Source organism: Betta splendens, chromosome 12 (assembly GCF_900634795.4).
Source record: "Betta splendens chromosome 12, fBetSpl5.4, whole genome shotgun sequence".
Taxonomy (NCBI): Eukaryota; Metazoa; Chordata; class Actinopteri; order Anabantiformes; family Osphronemidae; genus Betta; species Betta splendens.
Genome location: NC_040892.2, coordinates 11,352,251 through 11,368,745, shown reverse-complemented (window position 1 = coordinate 11,368,745; position 16,495 = coordinate 11,352,251). Strand labels below are relative to the sequence as shown.

At 43.7% G+C, this 16,495-nt stretch overlaps 3 protein-coding genes across 4 annotated transcripts; 2 read left to right on the top strand and 1 right to left on the bottom strand.

The window, feature by feature from the left end:
- Nucleotides 1-2,005: 2,005 nt before the first annotated feature.
- Nucleotides 2,006-5,544, bottom strand: LOC114866952 (alpha-2B adrenergic receptor). Its single transcript, XM_029169229.2, has 2 exons — nucleotides 4,911-5,544; nucleotides 2,006-4,330 (listed from the first exon to the last, which is right to left on the bottom strand). The coding sequence occupies exon 2, from the start codon at nucleotides 4,199-4,201 to the stop codon at nucleotides 2,771-2,773; it is 1,431 nt and encodes a 476-aa protein (XP_029025062.1). The 5' UTR covers nucleotides 4,202-4,330; nucleotides 4,911-5,544; the 3' UTR covers nucleotides 2,006-2,770.
- Nucleotides 5,545-8,465: 2,921 nt separating this feature from the next.
- zcchc9 (zinc finger, CCHC domain containing 9) lies at nucleotides 8,466-10,599 on the top strand. The gene is made up of 6 exons (XM_029169289.3): nucleotides 8,466-8,611; nucleotides 8,951-9,371; nucleotides 9,507-9,657; nucleotides 9,741-9,833; nucleotides 9,923-9,991; nucleotides 10,311-10,599. Exons 2-6 carry the CDS (start codon nucleotides 8,976-8,978, stop codon nucleotides 10,421-10,423), a joined length of 822 nt encoding a protein of 273 aa, XP_029025122.1. The 5' UTR covers nucleotides 8,466-8,611; nucleotides 8,951-8,975; the 3' UTR covers nucleotides 10,424-10,599.
- A 1,289-nt stretch (nucleotides 10,600-11,888) lies between these two features.
- Nucleotides 11,889-16,385, top strand: kmt5aa (lysine methyltransferase 5Aa). 2 transcript variants are annotated; one of them, XM_029169293.3, is made up of 6 exons: nucleotides 11,889-12,143; nucleotides 12,788-12,981; nucleotides 13,422-13,515; nucleotides 14,135-14,194; nucleotides 14,331-14,521; nucleotides 14,770-16,385. In XM_029169293.3, the coding sequence occupies exons 1-6, from the start codon at nucleotides 12,108-12,110 to the stop codon at nucleotides 14,978-14,980; spliced, it is 786 nt and encodes a 261-aa protein (XP_029025126.1). In that variant the 5' UTR covers nucleotides 11,889-12,107; the 3' UTR covers nucleotides 14,981-16,385. The 2 variants fall into 2 exon arrangements, with proteins under 2 accessions (XP_029025126.1, XP_055369338.1); XM_055513363.1 differs by lacking the exon at nucleotides 11,889-12,143 and having other exon boundaries at nucleotides 12,837-12,970.
- Nucleotides 16,386-16,495: the final 110 nt, after the last annotated feature.

Sequence of the window (16,495 nt, the reverse complement as noted above, 5' to 3'; positions counted from 1 at the left end):
GTTAGGAACACGCAGGAGTGAAGAGGACGTTTTAGTGTTTGCATAATTCACAGCACAGCAGGACAGCGTGTGTGTGTGTGTGTGTGTGTGTGTGTGTGTGTGTGTGTGTGTGTGTGTGTGTGTGTGTGTGTGTGTGTGTGTGTGTGTGTGTGTGTGTGTGAGACACCTGACGTTTATGACGCCCAGACGCTGCCAGTTGTTTCAGGCGCTGCTCTGTGCCGCGTGCTGATGAGCAAGGCAGCTGGTTGCTCCTCTTCCTTAACTCTACACGTGTGTTTGCTCTGAGCATTTAACTACCAGCGTCTGTACTGTTCCGACCCGTCCGGACTCAGACGGGTTTGGCTGCGTCGTGCCGGTTACACTCTTAAACTCCTAGCTTCTTTGTCCGTCCGTCTGGAGTTTGCCTCTCCGCCGTCTCACATATTGAAAGTAGATCCGACCCAAAGTAGGCCCAGTTCTGTGTTTGTGAAGCATTAATAGCTGGCTCATTGCAGACTGGACCATCTGGCCTGTTGTCAGCGCTTGTTACCACAGCCAGCTCGGTCCGGGCCCGCGTTGGTACCGGTGGGTTTCTGGCCCATCTGTGACGGAGCCATTAGTCAAATACATGTTTGCATGACTTGCTCTGTCCTAATGGCTCCGCCTTTGTCAACGCCTGTGACGGAGTCGTTAGTCAAATACACGAGGGCATGATTCATTCTGTTGAAATCGATGATTTGACTCCGGCTTTTGGAGCTCATGTAACAGCTGCTGCAACCTCGGACACACGCCGGACTTCAACTCACAACCTTCTGGAACTGTTTGTGTAAAACAGCAAAGGTCTGATTTCAAAGGTGGCGCTGAAGGAGTCTCACGCTGAGGTCCGAGTCCCACTGCAATAAACCACACTTCCTCTGCTCCTCTGTCAATTATCACCTGATAATTATGATAATAATAATGTGATAATTCAGCAGGACTGCTTCTGTTCTCCTGCATATTTGCCTGTGTCAGTATTAGTTGCGTTTGGCTAAAAAAGTCAGTGAAGCAGACAAAGATGATTCTGTTAAACCGCTGTGAGAGGAAGCAGCGACGGTAAATGCTCTGATTCCATTAGTCTTTATTGTGTGTGCGCGCACAGTCCCACCCACTCTGCTCTGAAACCAGCAGGCCGGCGTTCAGTCGTCCACCATCATTTATTCAAGCGCAGCACTGGGACAAAAGCACAGATACAGAGGGAAACGCAGAACCCCCCCCCCCCCCCCCCCCCCCCCCCAGCTCTGACGGTTCTTCACTCACAGACGCCAAGCTTACGGAAATCCTGTTTGATTTACATGAGCTGCTCATTTTTACGGCCCAGACGTGAGGCTGCAGCCTCTCGACTCAGGTCCAGATGGTTTCGATTGATAAGAACCGTGCCTCCTCTGCGTCTGCCAGCTGAAAAAAGCTGGAAATGTCATTAAATAATAAACTAACAGTAATAAACTATTAATAATGACGATTCATGTATTATTATTGAAGTTCACTTCTCCTTCTGTTGCTTCTTTATTCATTAATAATGGGAGAATGGGGGGGGGGCAATTACATCCCTCATGTTGTAACGTGATGAAGCACAGAATCCTACATTTCAAATTTCAGCTGGACTTCACCACAGCAAGCAGTAATAGTGGTTTAGGTTGAACTACACTGTACAAAAGAGGCGAACACGTCTAAAACATGCAGCAGCAGCAGCAGCAGCAGCATCTCCACCACACAGTCCAGATGAGGAGGAGCGCCAGCGCCTTCACTCGGCCTCCGCCGGGTTCGGACCCGGGCTGTAGACGACATGATTCATGCCTCCATTGATCGATTCACTTTCTGGAGGCTGAATGTTGTTGCTGTGATCTCCAGTCCTGCTTCGGGGTCTCCTAATGGTCGTTATGGTGTCCTATTGTGGTTCCGTCCTCTGTGGAGGAGCCGCAGCCCATAAGTGTCTGTCATGAGTCTCTATCTTGGTATTAGCTTGTGTTTGTGGTGTTTTGTCTTTGAAACCTATTTGTGGCGGTTTTGTGGTCATTTCGAGCATCTCAACTCGTTATATGATCATTTTAATAAATAATAGCCCTGCCGTCGTCTTGCAGGCGTCCTCTCCATTCCCTGCAGTTTTACTGTCCCGTTAGTTTGGCAAAGTCCTGCAGCCTGAACGCGTCTGTGTACATCTACAGGAAATAATGACACTAAAGACTGAAGGAAATGGTGGAGATGCTCTCATTTCCATTGATTCTGTGTTTCAAGCTGACTGTCTCTCTTTTCGCTTCCCAGTAAAACCATTGGGTGAATTACCCTGAGAGGTGTCCAAACACAGTACTGTACACAACCCAAGCCAGAGCTTTAGATGGAGGCAGCAGGAAGGAACACAGACACCAGCGTCCTCACATTTTCCCTGATCTTGTGCTTCTCGAGTGCCCATTTTATCTCCGATAAAGGACACTTAGTGATATTCGCTCTGTTCCAGTAAGACCCTCGGGCGACTCTCCTCCGCTCCCATGCATCCACACAAACACAGCCGACACATGCACTGGCTCTGCTTGTGCGTCGCCCCACTGAACAGACCCTGTATCCTCTGAGACACCAAATATTCAGTTACGCTGCAGCGTTCAATCGCATTAAGGTAATTGATTCGGTCACTTGACTGTGGCTTTTCTGGGCTCTCTGCTGTTAGTGCAGCTTCACCTCAGCCAACAGAAGCACAAAGAGAGGAGACAACGGACACGATGTGCAGGTCCTTCTGTCCTGAGTGTCATTTTTGACGTCCTCAGAAGAAGGTGCCCTTTGTGTCCCTGCACAGAATTCTCTTGAAGGCCTTCCTGAAGTCTTGGTTGAAGATGGTGTAGATGACCGGGTTCAGGCAGGAGTTGCAGTAGCCGATCCAGAAGAAGAATTTGAACAAAGGGTCCGGGATGCTGCAGGTCTCGGGGCACACGGCCTTCAGAGAGTACGACAGGAAGAAGGGAAACCAGCAGATCACGAACACGCCCATCACCACAGCCAGAACGAAGGTGAACCTCTTCTCCCTGTTGGCCATGGCTTTACGCCGGGACGCGGGCGGCACCGGTACCAGCTGGGTGCCGGACGGTGTGGCCATAGTGTCTTTGTACCTGCAGGGCACGTTGGGCGCCTGGACGCTGGACTCCACCGTTCCCCCTTCACGCTCGAGGGGCTGCGTGGTGAGACCGCTCTCGGCATCCGACCCGGAGCTGGTGCCGTGAAGCGCTCCTCCCGGGCTTTTCTGGGCCTCGCTGGGAGGAGCAGCTGGGAGGATTTGGCTGCGCCGCCGGGGATTTGAAGGAGAGGAGCGGGAGGACTGCTGGACCGGAGCAGAACTCGCGTGAGGACCTTGGTCGTCCTGGTTCTGGACGGAAGCGGGCGGGTTCTGGTGCCGGCTGCTGGCCGCACCTGCTCCGTCCCCGTTCTGTCGGGGCCGATCAGACAAGTTTTCTGCTTTTCCCTCTGCTGCTGCTTTCTGCTTGTGTCCTGGAGGACCGCGCGTGTGCTGCTTAGCGATTTGGTAAATCTTCACGTACACGAGAATCATTATCACGCAGGGGGCGAAGAACGAGCCGACGGTGGAGTAGAGGATGTACCAGCGCTCGTTGTTGAGCTCACACTCTTCGTCTCCCCCGTTGCTCTTGTCCAGGGTGAGCAGAGGCGGGAAGGAGATGACGGCAGAGATCAGCCACACGATGACGATGGCCGCCTTGATGCGCGAGGACGTGCGCCTGTTGCCGTAGGTTACGGGCCGGGCGATGGACAGGTAGCGGTCCAGGGCTATGGCGCACAGGTGCACGATGGAGGAGGTGCAGAAGAGGACGTCCAGCGCCAGGTAGATCTCGCACCAAATGGAGCTGAAGGCCCAGTAGCCCTGCAGCTCGTTGGCCAGCGAGAAGGGAATGATCAGCGTGGCCACTAAAATATCCGCTGCAGCCAGAGACACCAGGAACAGATTCTGAGGACCCTTCAGGGATCGGGACGTCAAGACGGCGATGATGACCAGGATGTTCCCGACGATGGTCATGAGCATCATGAAGGTGATGGAGACGGCGAAGGCCGCGGTGGCCTGGGGGGTGTAGGGCGCGGTTCTGACCACGCTCTGGTTGCAGGGTCGGGTGCCAGAGATGAGGCTGATGTTCCTGTGGGAGGGTCCGCCGAGCTCTGACAGGCACCGCACATCTGGAGCAGCTGCCATGGGGGCGGGGGTCCAACGTCACAGGTCTCTGACAGAACGAGGGAGAGAGAGGTCTCCGGGCTGCTGGACGTCCCCAGGAGGAGAGAGTGAGGAGCTGGAGCGTCCAGGTGAAGTCATAAGAGCTCGGCCCTGGAGGAGGATGCCAACGAGAGGCCGGTTAGGATCAATACGTCAGAGATTACTATATAGATTAAAGAGGCGTCGCACACGCTGAGCATCATCAGCGACTGTCAGCACCAGGGATCTGAAGTGATGCCTGAACATCTAAGTTCTGTTCCAGGGGGAAGAAAATGTTCCCGCAGAGGAATAATTAGAGGATAATCACAAACCAGACTGTGAAAAGGTGTGACTTCAATTAAACTCCTCCTTCATTTATAGTTTTATTGTAGTTTATATCGATTGTCTAAATGGGTAAAGAGATAGATGCAGTGCATCAGTCCGTGTGCTTCTACTCTGCACATTCATGACCCGTGGCTGAGGACAGACCGGGTCCAGATGTGTGCTGTTGCTGGGATGCAGCTGTCCGTGCTGCTACTCTGATTCCAAACTAACGGTTCAATATTCTGAACGGTGTTCACAACATTTCAGTGTGCCTCGACAGAAGAGAGTCACATCAACAATGACGCCTGGGAGCAAATGACTTTTGATCCTGCAACAGCTTCAGAGCAAATAACCATAAATGCATCCACCAATAGTGACCGATACTTACTGGAATAAGCCTCCACCGCAGCGGGATCAGCGCGTATTTACATGACGAGCGCTGGAAAACTTTATTTTCTTGCGGGCGGATGGAAAACGTCTTGGAGTCTCTCCGGTAACGCTCCGCTGCGCGTCCAGTAAACGGAGACGAACGTCCGCTCTGGATGATGCGATCCACAGGCTGGGTGATGGAGCACCGCAAATACAGCCTCCCGGTCCAGTTACAGCTGTGCAGGAATTAAATATAACAAAGAAGTCGTGGAGTCTGAGCTGTCGGGGTTCAGTTCTGGTCCGTTCGGACGCCGCAGACCGTGTGTTCGCACAGGGAGGCGTTAGAAACTAATGGCACCGGATAAACGCGGATGCGCTTTTACGCGCAGCGGCCGTGCGCCACCGCTCCACTCTGCTGATCATATTAGTGAAAAGGGAAACTGACAGCGTCACATGCTGAGATCAGGAAACTGATGCGACTTTGTTCAACGCAGGCGATATTCAATTTTAAGTAGATTTGACGGTGGTGGAACGCTCTCACAAATTGAAATGAATTATGAATTTGAATCTGAAGTTCCTCTGAGCGCGGATTATGGTGTTTCTCTTCATCTGCTTCTTCTCCCTTTAACCATCTGCTGTGTTTCAACCGAATGACCCCGACAACCGACACGCACACGCTCATCAGTTCCATGTTTGTATAATGCCATTAAACTGTGTTTGACCTCCACACTCTCCTGTCATTAAAACACAATTACTAGTAGTAGACGCTGTTTCGTTGTCCAATGCTGTGATGCAAAACCACCCGTGCCGACGTTGTTTCTGCATGTGAGATGTGACGGAAATGTATGCAGGCTGCAGGGGCTGAGCTGTGGGTGGGAACATGCAGCAGACATCAGATTAATGTTTCAGCATCTGCTGTGTGGGAACACACTGATTTCTGTCGCAGTCACTCGTTATTCCGTTCACTCTGCGAGGCTGAAGTCATCACATCTGCTCATGCAGAAGCAAACAAGTGTCATCTTCATTTAGTCATAATAATATTAATAATAATAATAATACATTTTATTTATAAAGAACTTTACATTTGTTGGAAAATCTCAAAGAGCTACACAAGAATTTAAAAACAAGAATAAAACTAAAACATGTAAGGGATAAAACATTAAAAGATGAGTAAATGACATAAGAAAAACAAATAAAATAGAAAGATGACTGTCTAGAATGTGCTGGAGCTTTTAAGGCTCTTGTACGTTGCTGTATTGGAGCACAAACCTGAAATCTTTGTATTCACTGTCATTCCACATGGGTGACATTTATGTCTGTGCTACTGTTTCACAACGTAAGACATTTGCAGAAGAACCATGGACACTGATTTGTTTTTAACTCGCTTGAGTTGTGAAGCTGAGGGATTTAGTAGATGAATCTGTAAAAAAATATTTTCATTATTAGTGAAATCAGTTTTTATTTCAGAGTTTTCATTTAATCATTTTGGTTTTCAGTCAAAACTTTTGAGTTGTTTCCAGCTGGTTGGATAAAAACACTGGCGTCACCAGACACCAAAGCATCTGTCTTGGACATTTTTTCACAGATTGTGGAGATTTTGTGTCTGTTTCTGATAAACCAGCATTCATTTCCTGATGTTTCACATCTGCTTCTTCCATCATCATATTTTCCTCAGAATATTCATTTGCCCGATGTTTGTTTTTTATGTAAATTTGCAAACACGTTCCCATCAGCATCACTGATGGAAATGTGCAATACTTTTTAAAAGCACTTTTAAAATGACATATTTTTCTATTCATCAGTGTAAATAAAGTAAAAGAACTGAATAAAGTGACAAGAACTGAAAATAAAAAGGTAAGAACTTTACAGCTCCTCTCAATAACAAACCGCTCAATGATGTTAAGGCTGAATTCCTTTACCGTCACGTCTGTGCTGATGAACCTCCAGTGTCACACAGAATGTTACTGATCAGCTGGAACATGAGGGAAACAAGCCGACCTGTTAAAATGCACATCTGCGAGCACAGATCTGCTCCAGTAAAGGAGCCAGTCATTCTGTGCAAAGCACAAAACCAGGAGCAGGTGGTGAGACTGACCCAGAAGTTCAGCTTTTTTACATGGGAACATTCAGAGCTGTCATTTTACATTCTGTACCTATATGAATAAATAAATATGTGGTGTAATAGTCCTGGATTCTGGTTCTGTTTGGAGAAAGACTGGGCCTGTAGGTTCCGCTATATAAATTCCATTTTTATGCTGGTTCTTTCTGCCATAATTGACCATTTATTAAAGTTCACTCTCAGGTTTTTGAAGTGGTTTTCCCTCGAATCTGTTTGTGACCTAAACTAGCATCAAGTTATGTCATCAAACAGTGTTTAATGGACCCTCGTAGGATCCACCTGAAAAAGAAGGATGTGTAAATTAAGTTTTGTGTTTCACATAATTATGCTGCCACTGTATAAAGTACATGTGTTTTTGTGCTTTAGGTTGCTGCGCCCTCTGCTGGGCTTCTTGTGTCCTGTGGTGGCCTGTCTGGCTGCTGTAGGACCTCCTGTTTGTCCACCTACAACATGCATGAAGCATCAACGATGAGCCTTCATCACAACCACGTGAAAACTTCATCCATGCTCATTTGTAGCAGATCCACACATTTACACATATTTCTACACAAATATTAGAAATAAAGAAATAAAACACTTTATTATGACAAAAAAGACAAAACCGTTACAGACAGGCAAAATACAAAAAACACCTTCATACTATAATAAAAGGAACACATAATAATTAAAAAAACACATCTATCACAACAATAATTTAGGTTTCAACCATGGCGAGAGAGAGAGAGAGAGAGAGAGAGAGAGAGAGAGAGAGAGAGAGAGAGAGAGAGAGAGAGAGAGAGAGAGAGAAAAGCACGGCAACAGCAACAACAAGCAACAACAGAGCAAAGGCAGGATGGTTGGACCAGAGCCTGGATACAAGTAATGTAGTGTATTTATGTACACAGTTAATTAAACGCCACCACAGTTCCAGCATGTGCGACTTTATTCCAGCATCTCATCCATCTAACCACATGCTTGGACGTCATGTGCACACCCAGATGAATTGCTCTTACCTATGGCAACATATATGGCGCCATAATACGTTACATGATCGTAAGAGCAGCTTGTTTAGTAGCTAAAAGCTCTGCCTTCCATTCTAGGAACCACAGGTAGCCCAGAACCAATTGTTCTGCTGGGAGCATAAGGAACTATGAGGTCTTTAAAAAGCCTCCAACTATTTTAAAATGCTGCTGCCAGAGTTTTGACAGGACTTAGTAAGAGAGATCCCATTTCTCCTACATTAGGTTTTCTGCACTGGCTGCCTGTGAAATGTAGGATAGAATTTAAAATTCTCCTACTCACCTACAAAGCACTTAATGATAGAGCTCCTTCCTATTTTAAGGAGGACATCCTATGAGTAAGAATTTACAGTGGACCGGCCTAGACGTAACAAATGCATGAATAACTTTCTCTGCTGCTTGATGCTTTCACTACTAAACACGTGTGGATGTTTTTTTAGCGTGTTGACAGTGTACATAGGTTCTCTTTATCGTGTCGTTACTGCGCATACGCACTAGATGACAGTGTCAGTTGTTCCGATTGTTTATGATGAAAATAAGCCCGAAGAAGAAGACGGAGCACTTCCGGTTACAATAATAACACATGGGCTGTATTCTCTGCAGGTAGTGTTGTTTCTGCTTTAATGATCTTAAATGAGACTAATTACAGGAGGAGCGTTAGTTGTAATTTAATTCGTAGCTTGTGTAACGTAAGTGGTTTAGTGGTGTGGTAACGTTTTGTTGTATTAGCTGCATGCTACATTTCAAGCTAGTAGACAGACAAGCGAAGGCTTTATCACTTCGTGATAACTGAGTTTGATTTTGACCATCTGTTGTATCTGTGACCAACAGCAGAACTAGATAATGATGTTGTTTTATGGATAACAGTTTTACATATTTCATTACAGGATGAGACTCATACAATTTGTTTTCATCGCTACTGTTTAATTTTCCACGTTACAGAGTTTCTCAGCCATAGAGTGCCGTTATGACGAGGTGGGCAAGAGCCAACAACATCCATAAACACAAACCATCAGAGGCAACGCCATGGAGTCAGCTGAGAGGAGGAGGAAGAGGAGGTGGAGGAGGTCACGCAGGCAGGTCAACTGACTCTGCTGGTGAACGGCCTCAGAAAGGACACCTGAGAAAAACTCAGCCCAGTGGCTCATCTGTGAAAAAACCCAATCGTAAGAAGAAAGACTATGTGAGTGAAGATGTGAACGGCTTCCTGGAGTATCTGCAGCAGACAGGACAACAGCTGCCTAGAGGTGATGCATCGGAAGGAGACAAGGAGATGAGGGAGGAGATTGGAATTGCCCTGAAGAAAGACAAACGCAGAGAGGACAGAAGGGTAAAGAGGCAGAAAGACAAGAAGAACAAGATGGTGAGTAATTCGAAACCAATTTATTACAGATTCAACTCTTACAGATTAGACCCAAATCACATTCTTAATATGACATGTTAATAATTGCAGCTTAAACAGACCTTTCATCATCTTTTCTCTCTGTGTTTCTGTAAGCTGTGTTTTAACTGCAGGAAGCCTGGTCATGGTTTGGCCGACTGTCCTGAGGCAGACAGAGATGAGGAGATGGGCCGAGGCATCTGTTACCGCTGTGGCTCCACTGAACACGAAATCCACAAATGTAAAGCGAAAGTGGACCCGGCGCTAGGTTAGAACAACACATTCACTGACATACTGATATTTGTACATCATTAAGATTTGCTTTAGTGACGTTTGAAGGTATTCTCTCAGGTGATTACCCATATGCGAAGTGCTTCATCTGTGAACAGACTGGCCACTTGTCACGGTCCTGCCCAGATAATCCTAAGGGCCTCTATGCACAAGGTATAAACACATGTTACTTAACACACCTTTGCCATAGTAGCTGAAAACCGTTATTTGACTAATTCTTTTATTCCTTTTTCTTTCGGCAGGTGGTTGCTGTCGTGTTTGTGGCTCAGTGGAACATTTTCAGAAGGACTGTCCAGGACACCAGGCTGCAAGTATGTTCTTGCTCTATCTTCAAACCCACACACTGGGTCTTATAATGATGGAAAGAATACATCTCTGATGTTGTCAGAAAGCATTATTGTAAAGTGTTTGCAGGTATTGATAATACTAATGATCAAGTTTCACCCTTACATTCAATTATGAAAAGCTTTACTAGTCAGGAGGCCAATTAGTAACATAGTATCATAGATCTAAAACCCAGGCCCTAGACCTGACTAGATTGGGCTGAGGAAAGGAACTATGAATTTATATGATTTCACGTTTTTATGCTGTGTGTCTCTGTTAATATCTCCCTCCCCATTCTTTTTGTAGCTAACACTGTGACACTTGGATGGTTGTCCAACAACATGAGTGCGGACCACGAGGAAATGCACGTTCCAGTGAAGAAAGTCAAACCCAAACAGACGAGGGTGGTGACCTTCTGATTTACTCAAGGTTTCATAGGGGGTAAACTCCTCAACAACCTCAAATGAAAGTAATCTATTTATCTCTGACCAGCACACTTTGAACTGGGATGAATTGATAACTAACTCACATGCAGTCAAGTGGTTGCCTTTGTATACAATGTACCTTTAATAAAGCATCTTTCTTTATATTCATACTTTTATAGTACTGCTTTATGAATAATTATTAATAATAATAATTATACTTGTTATACTAAAGTATGTATCTCTAAAATTATTTTTGTTTAACACAATAGATGTCAAGACAACAAGGCATATTGTATGAGATTTTTGGAAAATTGTTTCCTAAAAGAAATTAGTCCATGTGTTGTCTATCAAACTTATTTAATCAATTATGCTAATCATTAAGTTCTGAAGATTGAGTCATGTCAACTGGATTTCTTCTTTTCAGTAAAAACGTTTCACCACCAATCCAGGTGGCTTCTTCAGTCTGAAGGGAGTTGGCTGAAGGCCTCACATTTATCCTTCCGTAAGGTTTTTCCTCCCGCCTGTAATGATAAGTTTGTTGAGAGAACAAAGGGCTCATGGTTGTGAGTAGGTGTGAACTTTCAAGCTCCTCCTCCATTGTTGCAGAGTTGTTGGGTGCTTCCTCTCTGTTGAACTTGTGAAGTGGTCTTGATCTTCTTTGGAGTAGATGAATGGGCAGCATGATAAATGGGAGACAGGTTGAGGCCTCTGAGTTAATTAGTGTATGTAACGCTTGCCTCACCCCTCTCTCAAACCGCTTGTCCTCTCTGTCCGGAATGTGAACATCGTTATCTTCAATCGAGTGTCCTTTTTCATTCATATGAATGAAATGAACTGCTGAAACTGGGCCTGACGTGTTGTTCAATCTGTGCTGGTTCCTCCTTCTTTTGGGTGAACGAGTTTTTGTCTGAGTGTATTAGTGGATTTGAAATAAACCGTTATGAGGTAGTTCCCAAAAATCCCTGTCCCTACTAATGTAAGGAATGACCAGGTTCCTCTACTGATCCTGGGTCTCAGGCTGTTCTGTTGTCCGTCTTCTGGACTGTGGTGCTGCCTTGTTGAAGGGCAATTTTTATTATTCTCATTAAGCAAATGCTACGCGTTATTCCTGACATAGATGCTTACATAAACCATGCTTTACGTAGTTTGAAACGTAATATTTGTTATTCTAAATTAATGTAGTGTGTTGCGACTTGTATGTTTTACGATATGACGTAATAAGCGTAGACGTGCCAGCCAATAGGAACAGGGCATGTTTGCGCGTTTGTACGTAATACGTCACTTCTGTTAGCAGTAATTGTTTTCTGTCACTGTTTGCTTTAAACTCATACGGGAATTTTCCACTTGGTTTAAAGTTTGGACGATGAAGGCATTACAATTTATATATATATTTATTTCGCGTTTAACGTTTCGTGACGTTGTTCGTTATGGCGCCGTTCTCGGCTGTACCGTTGTTGACCGGCAGAGGGCGACACAACTCCCCCCTCGGCGCCTCCATTCATGTAGAAAAATGGCGTTGGGGAGCTGCAGAGGCTGAGCTGGTGCTGCCTCTGCCACAACAAACTGAAGCGACGTTGTGTAGGGAGCAGTACCGCAGGAGCCCGACGAGGAGAACGTCAGGACCAGCTCAAAAAGACTTTATGTATTTATCTTCATCTTAACGAGACGCTGGGGCTTAATGCGGAGCCAGGAACACACGCCGGACATGAGTGGGGTAAGTTGGCTTGTTTATGCACTAAAAGCAGAACCGAACGGATCTGAAACAGCAAACGGTCGAATGCTGAAGTTGGTCAAATCTTTATTACCGTAGTACCAGACCTGTGTTTAATTGTGTGTGAGGAGAATAATGTTACAGTTGGTGTTTTTTACTAGTTTGAGTAGCCTTCGTGGTAGCTAATTCAGAGCTTTGCTAGCACTTTGCTAGCCATTAGTGACAGCTGCTTGTACATTAAACGACAGAAACAAACAAACAATCCCGTGGGTTAGTTATTGGGTTTTTATTTTTATTGGGTTCACAGTTCGGACGGCTGCGGTCGACATGTAGTTTAGCTGAACTTGGTTCCAGCCATATTTAAAGGGCACAGAGGACCGTGAGTCTGTGTCTGGTTTAAAGGGACTGGAGCCAGCATGGTCCCGTCTGGACCCCACCCACAGCCCAGTAGAACTACAGTAGCCCAAAACCGCAGTACTTCCACGGAGGCGCAATTTATGAAGCATGCATGTACTTAACTCTGCTGTTATTTTTAGTTACTGTATGTGAACACACTTTAGTACAATCAGCCAGAAAGGAAATGTTTTCTGAAGTGTTTTTCTAGAAATGGTTTCAGCAATTAAAACAAGATTTTTCCTTTTTTACAGGATATTGTTTGCAAGAGCCACCTGGACTCTCTTGTAAGCAACACAAACTCACCAATTCACGATAAAAAAACCATCAAGCTGTCACCAGATGGAAGGTACTCCCCCAAAGGCTCCCAGCAAAATGACGATCAAAGCAACAGCCACAAGAAAAACAGGAGGAGGAAGGAACGGTCCAAACAGAAAGTAAACAGAATGTATGTGTTTAGCAATTATTGGTTTATGTTTATGACCAGTCATGTTGCTTATGATAAAATTACAGAATGGTGAACTGTAGACGACCACCAGTTAGAAGAAATGGGTATATTAAAAACATTTTCTGTCACAAAGAGCAAGGCTGGGCAGCTGCAAATTCAGAAAATCATCCAAATAAGCAAAGAACTCTAACTCTTTACCATCTTTAAACAGACTGTTAGAAGATTGAACCTAAAAAGGAAAACAAAACCAAATTTCCTGAATTTTCTGGTTTTGAGTGTCCCTGTGTTTCATCATTGTGATCCAGTTTTTGCTGCTGTAATTGTTTTTCTAATTCACTTGTTCTTGTTGAGGTTTAAGGTCTGTCCTACATTAAGGCAAATAAATACTGCAGCGTTGTTGCCAACGAAAATCTATGAGCTGCTGACGTTTTCTTTTCCAGCTGCAGTTCTGTTGGGAGAAACTTTCAAAACCGAAAGGTTACTGACTACTATCATATACGGCGAAGCTCAAGAAAAAGCAAAACAGAGCTGAAGGTAAAATTACATCATGTAACTTACTGGTCATAAATTTGTATGAAACCTTTCTCACTCAGTTTTATTTTCTACTTTTATTATAAAGCTGTATGGAGAAGGTCTTTTAGTTCTTCCTTATGTCCTGAGTCTGTTTTTTCTTTTTTTTTTCCATTTTTAGTTTGAGCACAAGGAGAATGTTTCATTATCTGATACATCTGAATGCAATTTTGATATGGAAATACTCCATTAATCTATTCAAGAAGTGACACCTGCAATGTTGTGGTGATAAGTGTAATTTCAAAAGGATTAAGCACAGCTTTTTTATTTTAAGTTTAGCAAATTCATAAGGTATTCATGACTGAAGAGATTTAGTCGGCAGTGCAATATTTCAGTGTTGAGAGATGAGAAATACTTTCAGTTGTATTTGTTATATCTTTACATTTTGTGTGTTGGATTATTATTCTGAAACATCAGTTATAGTCAAGGTCATATTGTATTCTAGGGAAAAGGTGTTGGGACTTTTCACATCGTTTTTAAGTACAATGTACAGTACATTTATTTTTAAGTCTGTTTGCACCTGTGAGACAGAGGTAGAGAAATGTTTCCAATAAAATAATTTTTTGTTTGATTTGTTTACCAGTGTGAACAGAAGAAGCTTATAGATGAGCTCATCACAAATGGAACAGAGGAGGGAATGAAGGCAAGTTAACATTTCTGCTGCCATCTGCTAGTTCCAATTGTATAGAAATCTGGTTTGTTTTCCAGCAGTTTAGGAAATGTTGGGAACGTTTATCTGATTTTTGCTATATATCCAAACATCTCATATCTTCTTGAAGGTGCGAGAAATTGAAGGAAAAGGAAGAGCAGTGTTTGCCACTCGATGTTTTCAGAAAGGCGAGTATGTGGTGGAGTACCATGGAGATCTGCTACAGATCACTGACGCCAAACAGAGGGAGGCAGAATACGCTCAGAACCCTGCCACCGGCTGCTACATGTACTACTTCCAGTACCTCTGCAAAACATACTGGTAAGATAAATTGGTGCATGCTCCTTTTTGTTACAAAACATCACAAAAATAATCTGTTGTACAAGAAACCTTTTTATTTATATCATGTCCTGTGATTAAATAAAATGTCGTTAGGTGTAAAAATACTGACGTCAATAAGACAAAACTATTGGTAAAATGTTGAACATAATAGAGATTGTCTATTGTAACACACCATGCTTTTGTATGAGCTCTGGGATATAGAATGACTTTGATTCTCATGTCAACAGTGTCGACGCCACGAAAGAGACCGAGCGTTTTGGTAGGTTGATAAATCACAGTAAGAATGGAAATTGCCAAACCAAACTCCATGACATCAACGGTGTCCCTCACCTCATCCTCGTTGCTTCCCGAAACATTGACGAGGGCGAGGAGTTGCTCTATGACTACGGAGACCGCAGTAAAGCCTCCATTGCAGCTCACCCCTGGCTCAAATATTGATCGAGGGATCCCGGCAAAGGAAACGTACAGTAACACTGGGTTTCTCATTCGCTGATGTACAAATGCCTTGGAACAGAATTTGAACCCTTTTTGTTCCAAAACTGTGCAGCATGGGTTTCGTAAATTAATCGGGTACTTTCACACGGTGACTGAGGTCCATCTGCCGTGTCGGATGACACCTGTCCTTTTATTTATATGTGAATATGTAACATTCTGGTTGGTTTTGCTGCACATTTCTTTTGTACCGTTTGTATTACCTGTAGACCAGTGCTTCTCTAGCATGCAGGTGGTAGTTAATGCTCTGCGTTTTTATATTAAGTTTTTTAATGGTAGTCAGATGCTCAGCAATACTTCTATTTATGGCCCCAGCGCCGCCAGAACCCTTTGGATGACCTGGAACCATAACATGCAAAGCTAAAACTGTTTAGCCGAATCACCCAATCCAGCACCAGTGGAACTGTGGTGGTTTACCAGCCGCAAGGGTAGGAACAGAGGTACAAAACATATTTGACCCTATCTAAAATAAGCAAAGCAGAGAAATCTGACAGATGATGACTCTAATGAATACTTTTTGTAATTTATTTTTTAGCAAGTACTGCTTTGTTTTAATGCACAAAGAATTTGAATTGTTGTGGATAAGTAAATATTCTGTTATTTTTTTAAAATTTAAACCAATATGAAATTTAACAATACACATCATTTAGTTAATTCAAAGACAGAATCTCTAAAATCAAATCATTTAAAAGATCATGAAGTCAGGTAGACTTTCTCTGTCCAAAGATGAACAGTGAACAGCACTGTTTCCATCTCCTTGGTACACACCAGCACAGGTGGGTTTCCACACTGCTACTTATGCATGAACACCTCCACACGTACAGCAAAAACCTAGTTAAAAAAATGTACAATTCTTCAAAATGGAACAATAAAAAAAACAAAACAACACATGCAGGGATCTTTTTTTTTTCTACGTGGTTTTAATGCTCTGCTACCGTGGGGTTGGTGAACTATTAATGTGTATTGCAGGTTTTTGCATATTTTCTGTGTCACAAAATGTCATCAATCATCTAAACCTATTTATCTGCTTAACCACCAACAGTTCTTTGGTTTTACTTAATGTTTTAGTGGTGTTCAAACTTTCTTTTATGTTCATTGAAGCCAGAAGGTGGCATCCTTGTGTCACATGCTTGATGATTTCTACTAATTGACATCTTAATTACTTGATTTATAGTCAATTATGTTATGTAAAAAAATTTTGTGATCATTTCCAACTCTGCATGTACTTATTTCTTGTCACACACTGGCTCTCCATTGCTTATCATACACTGTGTTATGGTTGTTTTTTGCCTAACTGATCAATTACTTGATTGATTGGAGTGATTAAATGTCAATCTCAGCTTTTAAGAAACTATGATGTTTAGATTTTTTTGTCCAACTGAACGTCTATTCCTTGCTGACAAAATGTTTAAAAGTTTAGGGTCAAAACAGACCTTACAGCATTACATCGTGCTCATGATT

Excerpts from the sequence above, each read along its gene's own strand:
- LOC114866952 (XM_029169229.2), bottom strand. The coding sequence starts at position 4,201 with ATGGCAGCTGCTCCAGATGTGCGGTGCCTGTCAGAGCTCGGCGGACCC.
- zcchc9 (XM_029169289.3), top strand. The coding sequence starts at position 8,976 with ATGACGAGGTGGGCAAGAGCCAACAACATCCATAAACACAAACCATCA. Across the intron at positions 9,372-9,506 it reads AAGACAAGAAGAACAAGATG|CTGTGTTTTAACTGCAGGAA; the intron begins GTGAGTAATTCG and ends TGTTTCTGTAAG. Across the intron at positions 9,834-9,922 it reads TAAGGGCCTCTATGCACAAG|GTGGTTGCTGTCGTGTTTGT; the intron begins GTATAAACACAT and ends TTCTTTCGGCAG.
- kmt5aa (XM_029169293.3), top strand. The coding sequence starts at position 12,108 with ATGCGGAGCCAGGAACACACGCCGGACATGAGTGGG. Across the intron at positions 12,144-12,787 it reads ACACGCCGGACATGAGTGGG|GATATTGTTTGCAAGAGCCA; the intron begins GTAAGTTGGCTT and ends CCTTTTTTACAG. Across the intron at positions 12,982-13,421 it reads AAACAGAAAGTAAACAGAAT|CTGCAGTTCTGTTGGGAGAA; the intron begins GTATGTGTTTAG and ends TTTCTTTTCCAG.